Consider the following 19,186-nt stretch of genomic DNA (forward strand, 5'->3'; position numbering starts at 1 on the left):
TCCATACCAAAGTTATATTTTTTCTTAGGGAACACCCAGTGTTTTATTTCGTTTTTGGATTTATGGGCATAAAATAAAACATTTAATATAGGGGTTTAATATGTTTAAATGCTCTGGTTTTTTAGATATTCAAAGATATTTAAATATGCATGCTATAATAAAAAAGTTTGTCAACACCCTGTAGATTAATTTTCAGAGTTAATCCTTGTGCTTACTTTGAAGCCAGAGAAATAAACTTAACTAAAAAATGTTATTGCTTCTTTAAATTTATACAGGGGTATCAAAAATTGCTGGTCTATTTTAAATGTTTATTTTACATAAAAACTTCGTTATTTCAAATAAAACACTATGCATTTTTTAAATGAATCGAAGCATATTCAAATGCTCTTTCAAACTATATTAGTGTTTCCTATACCTATCTGGCTCAGATTTTGAATAAAAAGCGATTTTTCAATAAAATAGCAATCAAGATGGCTGGTGTCGCCCTGGCAATTTGCTAGTGACAGTTAGTAGCTATTTTCAAAGTCGACATTAGTTTATGGACTTTATTTAAATTTAAAACAGTTTACTTTTATTTAATTTACCTACAATAGTTTAATAAGTAAGTATTTATTATTTTATCAAGAAAAATAAAGAAGTAGTTCTTTGACTTATATTACGATGACTTGTAGATATACTAGATTTTCTATAAAAGAACCAATTAAGGCAAATTAATTTTCTTCACTTCCAGGGACAGGTTTATGCCTAATAGGTTTTTCATATGCCACACTATCAGCTCTGCGAAATAGGAAAAGTAGTTTTTCAGAGGAACCCCATACAGCACGTCCAAATGAAATTACGTTTCTACAAGGGAGACACATGAGAAACAAAATATGTTAAAGTGAACCTAAGTGTTCATCTAGTTCTGACATATACATATGAGATACACGCAGGTTTATATTGATAGAATTGTGATACAGTGTTTACTAGTTGTATTCCGTATGCACTCAAGATTCTAAAGAGTTTTTTGTAACGTAACAAATAATTATTAAAATGATGAAATCTGACGTCGGTATATGAGACATACAATGTATAAGTTATATGTATGTGTGATACTTTGTATCATAGTTGTGCCTATAGTACACACCTTGTAAAAATGTGACGTAAACACATAATATAAATATCTATATAGACACTTTTTAATAGTGTACTGTTGTGTCTACATTCTAGCATGAAATGAAGGTGTACGCACGCGCGGATAGCCTCAGCGTAGATACACCGACCAGTGCCTTCTATTAAAAGATCAGCCTACGGGCGAGATTTATGACGTCACGCTAGTTAGATATAACGGATTAATAAATATGTTGTAGAATACATGGAAAACATAATTATTCCTCAGATTTTTGGTTTGTATTTTAAAAATGATATATCTTAAATGAAATATACATAATATACAGTTAATAACTACAACATATATACCTATTTATAGTAATAAATACTTTGGCAAATAAACTATGAACCATACAAATGCAGCAAATGTTTTACAATGTACAAATAATGTATAGGTACATAAGATAATGGGTAAAATGTAAATATATTTTAAATTTTGGGGTTTGAAAATCGATCTAATTTAACAAAAAACATTTAATATCTACTAATAGTGATGTATTATTATTTGCATTCACAAAATTTATATGTATATTTTGCAAGTATGTATGTTCGAAAAATTATATTTACAAATAATACAATATTATCTAAAAAAAGGCGTCAGCGATGGTTATGAAATGAAGATCGCTGGCATTTTATATGTTAAATTATTCTAAAATTTTGATTTTCTTGGGATTTTTAGGTCGGGAAAAACGCTGATTAAGTTTTCATTTGGGTTTTCATTATTTTTTATTTGGTTTAAAAAAACGTTTCGGCTAACTATAGCCTTCACAGTGTTGTGTCATATGAGAAAAATAGTGTCGAATATAATCCAAAAATTACATATACAATATAATTCACACCTCATAATGTTTACTGCAATTAATAAACTAATATAAACTTATCAAAAGATGACCACATATTTTTTAAAATTATTATTCTTAACACTAAAATTATCTACATTGACTATGGAGTACGCAGTAAACATTATGTGCGTGGTGTGAATATTTTATATGCAATTTTTTGGATTATATTCGACACTATTTTTTTCATATGACACAACACTGATGGAGGCTATAATGTTAGCCGAACCGTTTTTTTTAAACCAAATAAAAATAATGAAAACCCAAATGAAAATTCAATCAGCGTTTTTCCCGAACCTAAATTCCAAGAAAATAAAAAAATTTAGAATATTTAGAATCAAGGTTCAAGAATATCAAATTTTCCAAGATTGTAAAATTCTAGTTAATTATTTTATGTGTACAGTTATTTAGGGAATGTCATCGATGTTCATTTCCAAGCCAACTAGACGCCGATTTTTTTCGATGATACGGTATAATTCTTACGTAAAATGTAAATAACATTAGACCAATTAAAACAAAGAAATATGAATTTCTTAGTATTTTTAGTAACACCTTTATTCTTAAAACTTAATTTTGTATTATGCAAATATACCAATTTTATTGTTATTTTATTCATATTGTATTCAGCCATCACTTAAATATTTGATATTAATTTGGTATTATAAATAATCAATACTATTCATTAAAAATTACTGAACAAATATATGTTATGCTTAACATACATTATATATTATCAAACAAAAACACATTCTTCTTTTAAACTGTATCAGTCTTGTCTTTTTAAAATTTGAACTCAAAATAATAATCTTTTTTCATGATCTCTAATACACATATTCTTTATTTTTCCTAGATCATAATACCTACTTACGTGTTTGAATCTATCGAAGCTGAACCAGCAACACTTGGAGTGGAGATTCCACAATATGAATAAAATAAACATAATTGTCCAGTTTTCATTAATACCATCATGGGAGAATATTATTTTTAAATTTATTAAAGATATTTTCAATAAAATTCTCTTGATTTATAACTCGTACCCACTTTTCTTGCTCTTCCGGACACTTTAGGCTGCCTAGTATAATAACTATCCTTAGTAACTATCCTTTCCACCAGGAACACAACAAAGATGAGGCATAGCACCAATAACACACTCCACTTAAGCTTTATTGATGAATTGTTAGAGTCTTAAAAAACACACACAAAAATCACGATAAGTAAAAAATGTATGGGCACTTTTAGGTTAAATCACTTGCACAACGTGTAATTTTTAAAATTTCTATTTTTTTATGCGAAACCGAGAGTGACCATATATCTGGTAGTAGTTTATGTCACTTCAACACCAAAATAATTAGTTTTTTGCACTACAATAATAAATAATACCAAAAATCAAAGAGTTAAAACCAAAAATCAACCGACAAAATATGAAACGGAATCTAACCCAATATCTAAGTATGTACAGCTGATGAAGTAAACAAAAGTCCGCCCGTAGGCTGATCTTTTAATAGAAGGCACTGCACCGACCAAGTGTATCTTATGTGTCCTCTCTCCTTCCTCCTTTCTAGGAGTGGTATGGGTTAGCAGCCATTATTGTTTTATCATTCGGAAGCTCTATATAAATGTTCTGTTTATGTGTAGTTTAAAAGAGATTTTAAGGTAAGCACAAGTTTTTAATTACCTTATTACACCTTCCTAAGAGTATTATTAATATTATAGCAGCGACTCGATACCTAATTTACCAAATTTTGACACCAATGAATGAAAACTCCAAATATTCTCGTATAATGATAAAGAGGTTAGCTCTGCAATATAATTTTTTTTTAATTTGGAAATAATAAAAATCTAAATGGACCAGAGAAAGAAAGATTTAAACACTTCAAAGAACTTCTTACACTGATATTCGGTAAGTTATTGATGGATCAATATACAGGTATGTTTAATATTCAATAATCAGTTTCATATAAAATTTAAGGGTGAGATTGTTAATCTGGAAATAAAATACAACAAAGTCCAACAGAGTGCTCGTTGAATGAGTATGCTAACAAATCAACTGCTTGGAGGGAAAAGAGGAGAAAAAAATGACTAAACGAGGTCCACCAAATCGTGGCGATATACCAGTGTTTACCCTTTTAGTATGTTTTTATACTAGATACTTATATTTTTAATACATTTTGATACAAATTCTGTTCTTTTACAGTGTTTTCTTAGTTCTGGTTTCTGCAGTGTAAATAATTATTATTATTGTGTTATTTGCGCTATTGCGTTTCATGATATAAAGAAATATAAGAATGTTATTTTTTAATCCATTTTATGGAAGAAAAATGGTACAATTTTAAGGCTACTTCTCTTGAACTTACGATCGAGATACTTTTGGAAAATACAAAGTTTTGCCTTCCTAATTTTCGTTCTATAGAGATATAATTGGTATCATTGAATAAATATTTCTTAAAAAGAACGAAAAGTTAGGCACCAAAACTTGTATTATTTCCTAAATTCGTTCATAAGAAGTAGTTTTATCTAGCACAAGATGTATATATGAAGCAAAATACATACATATACACGCGGTAGTCACAACTACAATGTGTAAACAGAGTTTAAACGTAATACACAAGCACTGTGTATCCTACGGCACACTGTGTATCCCTTACTTTGTGTATACGTAAATGCTATACTGTGGCTACATTGTGAGGCGGACGTTTAACCTTTCTGCATACGTGTTGAACTACAATGTGTAAACGTAGCATATTTACATCGGGGGAATTGTGTCACCCTGTGTCTACATCTAATAATGTAAACACATCGTAAATGTGATTTCATGTGCTGTATGGGACGCTTGTCAAGAAAATTCCTATTTGTGCATACTTTGAGCCTACAACTTTCCAGGCCAAAAAGCAATTGTCCTCACAAAATACAATCACTAGTAACATATCCATTCTCTCCGCCAGCAGATACTGCTTCATTTTTCTTGATAAAATAATAAATAGTTACTTATTACCGTATTGTACGTAAATTAAATAAAAATAACCTGTTAGAAATTTAAATAAAGTCCATAAACTTATGTCCATTTTGAAAATATCTACTAAGTGTATTTACTATTTATTGAAAAATCGCTTTTTATGCAAAATCTGAGCCTGATAGGTATAGGAAACCCTAATATAGTTTAAAACAGTTACGGGCGGATACAGGAATTTATTTTAGGGGGGGCCAAATCAAAAATAATGTAAAATCTGCCTTTTAGGGCGTCATTTTTAAACCAAAAGGCTAATATTTAACCAAACTTACAGATTTTACTTGTTTAAACTGCTTCGACTTGTTTAAAAAAATACATAGTGTTGCATTTGAAATAACGAAGTTTTTATGTAAAATTAATATTTAAACCAGCAATTTTTGATACCCCAGTATACATTTAAAAAAGCAATTACATTTTTTAGTAAAGTTAATTTCTCTCGCTTGAAAGTCAGCGCAAGAATTAATTCTGAAAAGTAATGTACAAGGTGTTAACAAACTTTTTTACTATAGCATGCATATTTAAATATTCTTAAATATCTCAAAAACTAAAGATTTTAGACATATTAAACCCTTATAATAAAAGCCTTATTTTATGTCCAAAAGTAAAAGCGCTGTTATTTTGAAGAAATACGCCCATTCTTGCAAAATTGCGAGTAACCAGCTAGTTTATATTAGGTTAGGTTTAGGTTAGTATAAATATGCAAATTATTTACAAAATCTAGATTAAGCGGATATTTTATGTCAGTTTACAAAGATAGCTACCAGTTTAGATACTTACCAGGTAGTTTACAAAATTTATTTCACTTCTTGTTGTAGAGTCTTTGGGTAGGTAGATTATGTAAACAATGTCTATACCTGTCTATGCGTCTATGTGGCGGATTCATGTCTCCAAAAAATCCTATGTGGGTATTTCGCCACTGCACTGCAAGAAAATCTACAAAATAAAATATTTATTTTTTTGTAAACACTTCTGCGTTAAATCCAAACGGACACTACTTGTCAGAAGTTATGTTTACAGTTATACAAATTTGCCTAACAAAGAAAAAAATGCTTAACGTTTCGGAAAGTTTATCTCTTTCCCTCGTCGGAAGCAAAAAAATACAAAGAATAAAGAAAAAAACTATTTAAAATATTTAAATTCAACTATTCGAGAACGCTTTACTTTATCTTTATTTTTTATTATTTTTTTACACTTTATCTGTTTTAAAAAAGTAAAATGTTCTCAAATAGTTAAATTTAAATATTTTAAATAGTTTTTTTCTTTATTCTTTGTATTTTTTTTGCTTCCGACGATGGAAAGAGATAAACTTTCCGAAACGTCATGCATTTTTTTCTTTGTTAGGCAAATTTGTATAACTGTAAACATAACTTCTGATAAGTAGTGTCCGTTTGGGTTTAACGCAGAAGTGTTTACAAAAAATAACTATTTTATTTTGCAGATTGTCTTGCAGTGCAGTGGCGAAATACCCACATAGGATTTTTTTAGAGATATGTAAACAATCTTAGATAGGTAGATTATTATAAAACTAAATAAATTCACTGAGGTACTTGTTGAATCTGATAATCATCATCTGATGATTACCAGATTATCAACTCTTCCTTACGACCATTAGCACTTCTTGGGTTGGATTTACTATTACTAACTCAGGTTTTCTGCTATTTTTGCAGTTTTTTGAGAAACAATTTATACAAACTTGAGCTACTTCAGTGATGATGTCTTGATTACTTCGCATTCCCGAAAATGTCAGTGGAATAAAATTACAAAATTTACAATAATACAATTTGGGACATCATGTCATGGTAATAGCATAAGATAGTCTGCATCAGTAGTTTCTTAAAAATTGCAATATAACAGAAAACCGTATAGTATAGTAGGTAAAAACCACATAAATATGTATACTAGCATAAGTAATCTGTAGAAAATAAATACATAACTTCATATATACACCTGCAAGTAATGTAGAGTTATGTTCTGTTTAGTTTATAAACTAACAATCTTGCTATTTTAAATGACTTAAAAAAATGACTTAAAGGATTATTAGTCAAAATCAGATATGGTTAATATAAAATATTATTAAAATAACTGGTTAATATTAAAACAATAAACAAAATCCTAACATTAATGTTAAATAACGAAAATATATTTTTCAAACTAGCAGTAAACTAGCTTCTGATTATCCGCTATTTTGCAAAAACTGAGAGATTCTTTAAAAATATCAGTGTTTCTAGTTAGTTTGTAAAATAGTAGATTAGTTTTAATTCCTGCCCCCAAGTGTGTCCATTGTCCTACCATATACAATATGATCGAAAAAAATGCGTCAGCCATGGCTATAAAATGAAGTCACTGTCATTTTATATTTAAAATTATATAGGAAATGTAATCGATCGTCATTTCTAAGACAACTGCACGCCGTTTTTTTCGATCATATGGTATAAAAATAACTATTCTTCAAGACCACCTAGATGAGAATTTCAGAAACATATTGGTGCAGATGTAACAAATCTTATATATTAAAAATACGTTTTATATATATTTTAATGATATTTTACTTGTTCAACAACCGCTTAAAAGGAACGGTTTATTTCCACAATCGTAGAGGATAAAGAATGAACTTGCCTTTAGTTAAGTATGTCAGTTATTTCAAATTTTCCATTAGAGTTCAAAGTTCTTTCATAAACACAATATACTTTTTAAGAAACACTTGATTTTATGGCACTATTTTGATTTGTTTATAAATTGTTTGGTATTTATATCTATATAATAACAAAATGCAGAATTCAGTTATTTTTTGGTATTATGTCATTTATAATAATCTACCTATAGTTTCATTTTCGTTATATATCATATTTTACTGTTTTTTAAGTACATTATTCGAGCATATTTTATTAACATCAATAAATAAAAATGTAACTGTACAATATTTTAACTTTGACGGGAATAGTTGTATTTTGTACTGTAAAGATGGCTGCTTTACAGTTATATACATATTTAATGTATCTAATATTATGTTAATATGTTATGAATCCATAAGATAAAATATTTAGTATGTTATCCTATGATTAAAACGTAAACATCTTTTTTGACTGTCGTTTTAGTAATTATATTATTGATTATATTTAATGTTGGTAAATATTAGGCAAATAAACCAATAATAGTGATGAACAAATGCAAGATCAATGCCAATATTCCCTTGGTCTTGGTCTTGCAGTTAAAAGTAGTCTACGTCTTGAATCTTGGTCTTGCAAGATTCTGTCTTGGTCCTGCTGGAAGCCCCTTGCAAGTCTCGCATTTTTTAATATTTTAATATTTGTATAACGAAAATTTTTATTTTTCAGTATATTATATTGAATCAGCATTTCTTTCTCTAACATTTTATGTCATAATAGTAAAAAACACTATTTACAATAAATTAAAACAATAATTTTGAACAAATAAGTCATTTCCTATATCATATAGACGTGAAAAAAATGCAAGACCGCAATGCTTGGTTTGGATCTTGCAAGTCTTGCACTGGTCGGTCTTGGTCTCTGCGAGGCGATCAAACGCTAGTCTAGGTCTAGGAAACGCTAGTCTAATGGTCTTGGTTTTGCACAAAAGGCAAGACCAGTCTCGCTCATCACTAACCAATAACCAAGCCAATTTAGCCAATTATATTTGTATTTTCTTTTTTATACAGGGTCCGGCAATAGTGGGTCGGGTATCTGTAGCTCCTAGAATAAAAATTTTGGGAATTTTGGTTAAGTGTAAAAAGTACGTAAAAAGATATATTTCCGGAAAATATTTTAACTTCTATAGGGTGGCTCAAAAAAGTGTGAGTGGATCGGGATGATTTTGTTTAAATGGAACACCCTGTATATTACTGCATTTTTGGCCTGCTTTCAGATGACTTTACATAATCCTAAGGTATGAATAAATATATTTCGATAGTTTCAGTGATATTAATAATAATTTTTCAACCTACATTAAAAAAATATTACAAATACAAGAACTGTCCTGAAATCAAAGCAATATTAGGTAGTCACTTTAGCTGATCTATACTTAACTTTGCTATAAATATCGTAATCTTAAATCATACAAGATGTTCAAAATTCTACGCCAAACTTTCTAAAATATAAAGTAATTTTTCTTTGTTTTTTTTAAATAGAACACCCTGTATATTATTATATATATAATAGAACATCCTGTATGATATGCAATATGCAATTACCATATTTATAGCAAAGTAAGTACAGACCATCTAAAGTAAATATCTAATATAGTTTTGATTTCAGGACAGTTCTTGTATTTTTAATAATTTTTTAAAAAAGGCTGAAAATATATATTTTTTATTTATTTATTAATATCTCTGAAACTCATATCTTAGGATTATGTAAAATGCAGTAATATACAGGGTGTTCCATTTAAAAAAAAATTCTTCCCGATCCACTCACACTTTTTTGAGCCACCCTATAGAAGTTAAAATATTTTCCTGGAATACATCCTAAAACATACTTTAGGTCTCCACTTAAACAAAATTCTTAAGTTTGTTATTCTAGGAGTTACAGATGCCCGACGCACTATTGCAGGTCCCTGTATATACCATTTTCCGGATTTTTTGCAGTGTATACAATAACGCCACATCCGTTAATAAACAAACCCGCAGGGGGTTGTTGAAATCCACACCCTTTGCGTGCCGCCCCCCATATTTTGCGGCGAAAAATACAGAAGAAAAATGGATCCGATAAGAAAATGCGTGTGTCAACTTGCGGGGGCGTCGAACCTAAAACCTAACGACTAGTAAAATGGCGATGGAAATAGAAAAAAGCCTCAGAGAGAACTTTGGTATAGACAGCGCTGTTTCCTGTAAAATATAAGGAACAATTTCAGAACAATCAACAGTGATTGGAAAATGATGGAAAACGAATTTAAATATCGTTAAAAAATTAATCATATTGTAACATTTTTAAAACACGTTACCTACATTATTTTTCAATAACTAAGGTAAATTTTAAATAGGTGCAATTGTTTTTTATCTGATCCAACCCTGGTCGGGTTCTGTAGGTTCCTTGAGTTCGAGTTGGCTTCACTCAAATGACTAAAAAATACAAGGACTCGTAATGCGCATATACAGGCTGGAGAAAAATTTGTGATGTTAGACGCCATTTTTTTGGAGACAACAGATGACCAACCAGCAACAATTTTAGCGATTATTAATAGTTCTTTGTGTGTAGTGAACTTTATATATAAACTTTATTATAATGATGATTTGTTCAGCTTTTAAGTGTAAAAGCCACAAAGATAAGAAAGAGCCAGGAATTACTTTTATAGTTATTTTTTATACAAGACGATAAAATGATATTTTATCGTCGACCGAAAAGATTAATTCACGGACGATGAAATCGCGAGTGAATTAATTTCGGGAGACGATAATGCAATTTTATCGTCGCGTATAAAACAATATTTTTTTCCATAGTGAGTTACGTTTTAAAAAATATTCAGTAATTATTATTTCAAGGTATTTATTACGAGTAGAAAAAATATTGTGCTGGGTTGGCGTTGGTTTCTATGTAATTTGACAAATAGATAAAGCTGTCTCTTTAGTTGTCAGTTTTGAGTCAATATTTTTTAATTCTCTTTCGTGTCGATTGCTGATTGAATTGGAGCCAGAAATGGCTCAAAAGGAAATAAGTAAATTACCAACAGATATTCAGGCTGAGGCGACAAACGCCATATCCAAACTACTTCCATTTAAATCCGGAATAACTTATGAAAAGGAATACAAAAATTTTCAAATATGGAAGCAATTAAAAAAAGTGCGAGAAGAAATAAAGTTTTTAACCTATTTTCGCTGTTAAAGTATCATTTAATCTACCCTTGCGATTGAAGTACTATTTTATCTACTATTTTTGATAGATATAAGGCAATTTTAACAGTGGCTAGAGAAAAAAAACAATTAATTTTCTGCACTCGACCTTTTTAGCGTTCACTTCATAAGTTTCATTCCAAGTTTTATTTAATTCTTCATAAGAACGACTTTTATTTAATTCTCCATAAGAACTCTATGCTCATGCTAACTTAATTCTTCTATTGATTTCTGGTAGTAATGTAAATATGATCCCAAGCTGTGTATTAGTTGTCCCAAATATATGTATTCTTCTACTATTTCCACACTTTTGTGTTATTTATTAGAATGTTTTCTTTTTCTCTAATATTTCGTTATACATTACTTTAGTTTTTACTAATTTTATTTTGTGGTTCTTCAAGATTATTGGCAATTAGGACTATGTCATCAGCGAATCTTAGATAGTTAAGATATTCTCCATCTATTTTTAATCCTCTGTTGGTCCAGTCTAGTTGACTGAATAGTTCTTCTAGTGTTGCTCTAGAGTTTTGGGTCGCGTCTCCCTCTTGCACTCCTTTGCCAATTTGGAATTCTGGGATTATTTAATATATCATTACTTTTGCTTTGGTTTCTTTCCATATATTGGCGAGAGTTTCTATGTAAGGTCAACACCTTGTTTCGCTAGGGCTTCTATTATTGCCTTAGGATATAACGAGTTGAAAGCCTTCTCAAAGTCTATAAAGTCTATGGCTAGTGGAAATTAATTGGTATTCTTTTGTTCAGCTGATAGTTTCTCTTAGTGTATATATGTGATCAATCGTGCAATCAAACCGCTTCTAAAGCCTGCTTGTCCTCGAGGTTGTGCAGCGTCTAGCGTGTTTTGTATTCTGTTTATTATGTTTGTGAATATTTTGTATGTTACGGGTAGTAGGCTTATTGGTCTATAGTTTCTGATGTCTTCTATTCGGCCTTTCTTATGTTTAACATTATGTTGGTGCTATTCCAGTCTTGCGGTATGTGTTTTCTCCTTAGACAGCTGGTGTATATATTTGCTAGGATCTACCAAGTTCCCCTCATGGCTGATAAATGTTTGTATATTTATTTAAAGTTAAATTTTATTATGTCTAATAAACTAATTTTAAAACAAAAACTAGCGCCAAAATAAAATTTCATCTAAATGAATTAATAAAAAATAAACTATATTTTGTGAACTTTAGCTGCGACAACAGTCCGATATCATCTGTCACAAAAAGTCAAATATCATAGTTAGATATTTTTTAAAATTCCCCTGAACATCCCAAAATTAGAGATTACCTTCATCTCAATATTAATTCAGCTATCGATTAACGCTTAAAAAACACCGTAAGTAACTCCGATCGAAAACTCCACGCGGTTAAAAGGCGAACCCAGTGCGGTCGAGGTGACTGACCGGCCAAACTGCCAAAATTACGGACCCATACCACCATGCATAATGGCCACTGCTTGGGATAGCCTTAGTCACGACCAGAGAAAAAAAACTATCGTTACGAGGCAGAAGAAGGCGCGTCTTCGGCCGCCGAAGGAATTTCAAGAGGCAAAACCGGTGATGCTGTTTGTTTCTGGGTTCAATACGTCAACGGTCAATTTTTTTTTGAAAATATTTTTGAAAGGCTCAATTTTATAGCTTAATCTATTATTTAAGCCTTAGATTAAACTGGATTTTTTCTTGGTTTTGTACTTTCATTCCATTCAACTAACTAGTGAGAGCAAAATAAAACAATAACTCACTACAATACACCAAAAACACTTTACTTTTAAACACACAACGCGCGTTTCGCTGACCATATTAGCATCACCAGTAGATGATCAAAATCACGTATATATTGTGGTGAATTAGTATGTTTCTAGTTCCAACTAAGCTAACTTCATGAGATTTGTGCAAGAATATAATTACCTAAGACTTCTATAACAAAATATATTTATTTGCGTGAGATTCATTATCTTTATAATTCATTACACAGAATCTATTTCAGTTATAGATGTCCTTTTTTTTCGAAAAAAACCACCGATTATATGTTGTGCTTGTTCCAAAATGGTTAATCTCGTTTCTACATTTCCAAATATCCAGACTCCAGATTTTAGAGAAAAATAAAAAAATACAACTAAAAATCAAAACGCCTTTCTATGGTAATATAATTTCGCTTTTATTCTTCCATTTAGTTAGATATAGATACATTTAGTAGATGGTTTATTATTAATTTTGATTAATGTCCTATTTTATTTTTTGCTGGTGTTAAAGTGTCTATGTATTAAAGTGTTACCATTTCCGATATAACTTTAATAAATTTTGTGATTTTTTAACATTTTTATACAGTAAAAAGGCATGACAATGACGTTAATTAAAATTAATAATAACTATTTCTATCAAACAAAGCTTTGTTCCTTTTCCTTGTTAAAATTTTCTTGTTATTACCGATTCTGAACCGTCCTAGAACTGTGATGCGTATGCGCAGAAGGAAATATGAAGACATTATTTCATTTGCGTATGCGCTGCAGAGTTCTGGGACGGTTCAGAATCGGTAATAACAGGAAAACGAAAAAAGCTAATGAAAACGATATGAGATATGATATTACCATAGAAACGCGTTTTGATTTTTAGGACTTCAACCAAAAAACTAAGGACTTAAACCAAAAATTCAACCGTATTGTGATTATAACGTGTATTTTGTTATTTTTCTCCAAAACAGAGGTAGTTTTGGAAAAGGATTAACCAGGATAAACCGTTAAACAGAAAAAGCGAAAATGATTATAAAGAAGGCATTTTTCTCAAAGCTTTAATAATATGTTTTTTTTTCCTTTTGTAAAAACAGTCCAAACATAATTGAACTGGTGAACATTTTAGAATTTCGGAAAATAAAAAAATACATGAGATAACCTGAAAGGTGGAAAAGGAGTTTTAAAATATTGGAAGCGCAATATTTGCAAGAAAAAATGATAAACAAAAACGAAAAAAGAATATTTGATATATATATATATATATATATATATATATATATATATATATATATATATATATATATATATATATATATATATATATATATATATATATATATATATATATAGTCAATCGATATAAAGGTGACATGAAGACCAAAATAAACGTCAAAAATTACCATTTGAGGATAAACAAATATTTCTGCGCATGCTCAAATCCTCAGGTTGTATTTAACCTGCTCCTATCCACTGCGGTTTGGAGTTTAAACTTAGATTGCTGATTATCGCAACCCATAAATACAACTTCAGTAGAAAATCTCAAGATTGACTACCACCTGAGGATTTCCTCTAAACTAGCCCTTAGTAATTTTAACAAGAACCTATGCACCAGTTAAAGTTTAATCTTTAAATAAATAAAATAAAGTCCTTTAGTGTATTGTCCAAATCGACACATAGTGTATGGAGTTCGTCATGTTAAACACCTATTATAAAATATTATAAATCACAATAATTATCCTACACTACACTTGGTAAACCTAAAAAAAGGCGTAGCACATTTAAGAAAAAACAAATTAGAGAATATGAAACAGACAAATGTATTATCCATTTACTCAGCAAGGTAAGTCTCAGCATCGCAGTAGCATTTACTGATTAGAAATCGGGTTGTAGTTTTAGATTGTAGTTTACTATAATTTATAAAACTGATTTCAGTAGAAAATCTCAAAGGTAACTACTAAAAAGTAGTTTGACATTTGCAGATTTATTCATTTGGAGACTATCTGTCTTTATAATAATAACCGTTAATTCAATTAAATGGCATAAATAGGACACTGGGCACCAAAAACTATATAAAAGATCGACTTACCTCTTATAGTGCTAGGCATCGTAGCATGTCTCCTTGTCCTTGGATAAAATGTTCACTCTTTCAACGACACGTCAAATATAAAATAAACAAAGAAAAAGAAAACTTTAAAACTAACGATTTAAATTTTTCTGCACTAAACTAATCAACCAGTAACCCTTATAACTTAACGTAAATATAAATAAAAATTATGTAACAAAAATAATAAAAAATATTGTTATGTCCTTGACCGCCCCTGTAGGTCAGTCCTTTTTCTTTCGAAAAGATCCAATAGTCTTACAATACATGGCTGGACACATTTAATCAGTTCATGGCAGGAAGAAGACAACCATTGTAAAATGATCTGTAACAAAAAACATAAAATTACTTAAACATTTAGAAATTTGCGATCCTACTTCGTTATTCGCTTATCTCACATAACAAGTCGAATTCTTGAAAAAAAAACGCTTAAAAAAGGGACCGGGTATTTGGGCGCATTCAGACATTATCTACCAACTGGTCATCTCCATTTATTTTCGAGTATTTGTATTTCACTTAGTGCACCTTTAACTACCAAACCATCGATATCTTTAGGTAGATATATATAATTAAATGATCATAAGTCGACAGAATGGTTATGAATGTTAGCCCAGAATGACTCCGTGTTATCGCTATTTGCAACAGAGGAACCAGAGTCCTCTAAAACATTTAATAAGATTCGTCTGTTTACGTATTCTCCATTGTTGTTTAAATCGTCTAACAAGATCTTTGATATATTCTTTAAATTATTTTTAGACCCATTTCATTTAAAGGGGAAAAAATGGACGTGACACGGAAGCTAATATTCCATCATTGACTGGAGGCTCTAATTGCAAAAACTTTTTAAAACGTCTGTTTATATCTTCTTCAATGACGTCGAGTGCCGCAATGTTTTAGACAACCATAATATGTGTCTTTATCGCCTTTCAGACTTGGTATGACTTCTGCTATTGGCTTGGAACAAGTTGCATATTCACTTAAAAATTTGTATTTCATTTTCTTTAAAAGGCGTTCTTTAAAAGGGGTTAGTTACAATGTTTATATTGTTTCATTAAAATGGACCTGCACAGATAAAAGGTCTTTAGTGGAATTATAAGAGTTCCATCGGGTTGTGCATGATGAAGTTGGTGATGTTACTGTTAATTTTAAATAAACGCTTCACAGGCTTTTGGTGATCTAAAACATAAATTCAGGAGTGATTGGTTTTGCATAGATTGTGGCGTAACTGCAACTTGCAAAGATTTCTTAGATATTTTGTCAGACCTAATACGAATATTATATTTTTTGATCTGACACTGATTTGGTCCATATGATTGAATGCCGTAAAGTAAAAAATATACATAGGTAATAATTAGTAAAGTACATCTACAAAACTAATACAAAAACAATTAAATAAACAACAATATATTTTATAAATCGCTACCTAAATAGAAGCAGCAGAGTCCACGTGGACTTGACTAGTATGTGAGTATTTGGTATCTTATATGATGACGAGTATTTTGTATCTCATATCTGTATTACAAAGAAGCCAAAGCAAGAGTAATGGTATATAAAACAGCCCCATAGTTCCCAACTGGCAAAGGAGTACGACAGGGAGACTTAGGGTTAGAGAATATCTAAATCATCTAACATTTGCTGATGACATAGTCGTAATTGTCAATAGTCTTGAAGAACTATACATGCACAAATTAATGAACTATATACAGCCAGCAATAAAGTGGGTCTCAAAATGAATTTAGCAAAAACTAAATGTACATCGAATGTACAACGAATTAGTAGAAAGAAAAGACATTCTAATAAATAACACAACACTGAAATAGTAGAAGAATATCTATATTTGGGACAACTAACACACAGCTCGGGATCTCTACTACCAGAAATCATTAGAAGAATTAAGTTAGCATAGAGTACTTTTAGAAGAAACTCAATCATATTCAATCTAGAATGCCACTCTATCTAAAGAAGAAAACATTCGACAAAGGTGTACTCCCAGTCATCACCTATGTATGTGAAACATAGACACTTAAAATGGACCTCATAAGGAAACTGCAGGTCGTACAACGTTCAATGAAACGCAATATGCTGGATATAACCAAGAGAGACCGTAAAATGATAGAGTGGATACGACAAAAGACCCAGGTAATAGATGCTATCCACAGAGTCAAATCCCTCAAATGGCAATGGACAGGACACCTGCTAAGAAGAACGGATAACAGATGGACCACAAAAATTGCATGGTACCCACGAGGACTTAAGAGACCTAGAAGAAGACCGAACCTGAGATGTGGCTATGATATTAGGAAATTAGCAGATATAACTTGGGCCAGCATAATCAACAATAGACAACAATGGACCCAACTACAAAGAGAGTATTTAAGGGAGTCTACACCATAATTGGAAATGGTTGAATAAACTGAAAATGATAATCTGTATTTCAAATACTTGTACCTGAAATAAGTCACCTCTCTGGATATGAACAGACTGTGGTTATAACTACACTTATGTGTAGGTGCAGAGAAATATGCGCAGTATATAGCTGACACGCGGACTTTTCATAATATTTATGTAAAGTTGGATAGCTGATTACTGCAAGCATTTGCAAGCAAAAACTCAAGCATTTCTTAACAATGTTGTAGTGTCTGCTATAATCACTTACAGGATATTAAAAGGATATAAATAAAACAAAGTTAGCGATACACGCAGCACGCGTGTTCGATACTGAATGATTTGCTTCTCACCCAGTCAGTGCCGCGCCATTCAAATATTATATAATCCGATACATCACAAAAATGTTGACTAAAAACAGTGAAGATCACTTTCCCAGAATTTACTAAAAATAGGTGATACCATCATCGGTGGTTGCTGATTTTGATTGTACGCGTGAGCAACACGCGTGTTCGATACTGAATGCTTTGCTTGTCACCCAGTCAGTGCCGCGCCATTCAAATATTATATAATCCGATACATCACAAAAATGTTGACTAAAAACAATGAAGATCACCTTCCCAGAATTTGATAAAAATAGGTGATACCATCATCGGTGGTTGCTGATTTTGATTGTACCGATGTAGCGAAGAAGTAATTTTAAACCTTTTATTGCTGATCTATTTCTTTGGAAAGATCGAAGAATAGTTATAACCCTTAGCATATACCTAGTATAATCAAATACCCTCGAGAAGTCATAAATAACATTTACAGATAAAATATATCACGTTTTCTTCTTATAAAGTACATGACGATTTCGACAAAGATTAGGTAGGTTTCCTGATGGAATGTTATGTTGCAGAAATAATATTTTCTTTTTGATATAAAATACAGCGTATAGCAAACTGCGCAAACTAATCTTGATGCGTACAGTCATGATAATACCTTCCTAACGGTTTTTAGAGAGTCTACAGAATGTTTATATTGTAGTATAATAGTTACAAATACACACATCAAAGATTCGTCTGTTTACGTATTCTCCATTGTTGTTTAAATGGTCCAACAAGATCTTTGATATATTCTTTAAATTATTTTTAGACCCATTTCATTATTATTAAAGGACAAAAAATGGACGTGACACGGAAGCTAATATTCCATCATTGACTGCAGGGTCTAATTGCAAAAACTTTTTAAAACGTCTGTTTATATCTTCTTCAATGACGTCGAGTGCCGCAATGTTTTAGACAACCATAATATGTGTCTTTATCGCCGTTCAGACTTGGTATGACTTCTGCTATTGGCTTGGAACAAGCTGCATATTCACTTAAAAATGTGTATTTTATTTTCTTTAAAAGACGTTCTTTAAAAGGGGTTAGTTACAATGTTTATATTGTTTCATTAAAATGGACCTGCACAGATAAAAGGTCTTTAGTGGAATTATAAGAGTTCCATCAGGTTGTGCATGATGAAGTTGGTGATGTTACTGTTAATTTTAAATAAACGCTTCACAGACTTTTGGTGATCTAGAACATAAATTCAGGAGTGATTGGACTTTGCATAGATTGTGGCGTAACTGCAACTTGCAAAGATTGCTTAGATATTTCGTCAGACCTAATACGAATATTATATTTTTTGATCTGACACTGATTTGGTCCATATGATTGAATGCCGTAAAGTAAAAAATATACATAGGTAATAATTAGTAAAGTACATCTACAAAAACAATTAAATAAGCAGCAATATATTTTATAAATCGCTACCTAAATAGAAGCAGCAGAGTCCACGTGGACTTGACTAGTATGTTAGTATTTGGTATCTTATATGATGACGAATACTTTATATCTCATATCTGTATTACAAAGAAGCCAAAGCAATTTCTTTTTGCTATAAAATACAGCGTATAGCAAACTGCGCAAACTAATCTTGATGCGTACAGTCATGATAATACCTCCCTAACGGTTTTTAGAGAGTCTACAGAATGTTTATATTGTAGTATAATAGTTACAAATACACACATCAAAAGGGTCTAGGAGATAAAGTTAAAACTTTGTGTTTTCTGAGCTCTTTATGTTCGAGTTATGACTAAAACA

General features: G+C 30.7%; 1 protein-coding gene across 1 annotated transcript in view; it reads right to left on the minus strand.

The window, feature by feature from the left end:
- The window catches only part of LOC115889135 (probable nuclear hormone receptor HR3), a 363,768-nt gene that overhangs the window by 336,215 nt on the left and 8,367 nt on the right, over positions 1 to 19,186 (minus strand). Inside the window, exon 2 of the mRNA XM_030909073.1 lies at positions 14,658 to 14,997. Coding sequence (XP_030764933.1) covers positions 14,658 to 14,676 — 19 coding nt within the window. The 5' untranslated portion in view covers positions 14,677 to 14,997. The remainder of the gene's footprint in view (positions 1 to 14,657; positions 14,998 to 19,186) is intronic.

The sequence above is a fragment of the Sitophilus oryzae genome, unplaced genomic scaffold, assembly GCF_002938485.1.
Source record: "Sitophilus oryzae breed Bouriz unplaced genomic scaffold, Soryzae_2.0 scaffold_810_pilon_pilon, whole genome shotgun sequence".
Lineage (NCBI taxonomy): Eukaryota > Metazoa > Arthropoda > Insecta > Coleoptera > Curculionidae > Sitophilus > Sitophilus oryzae.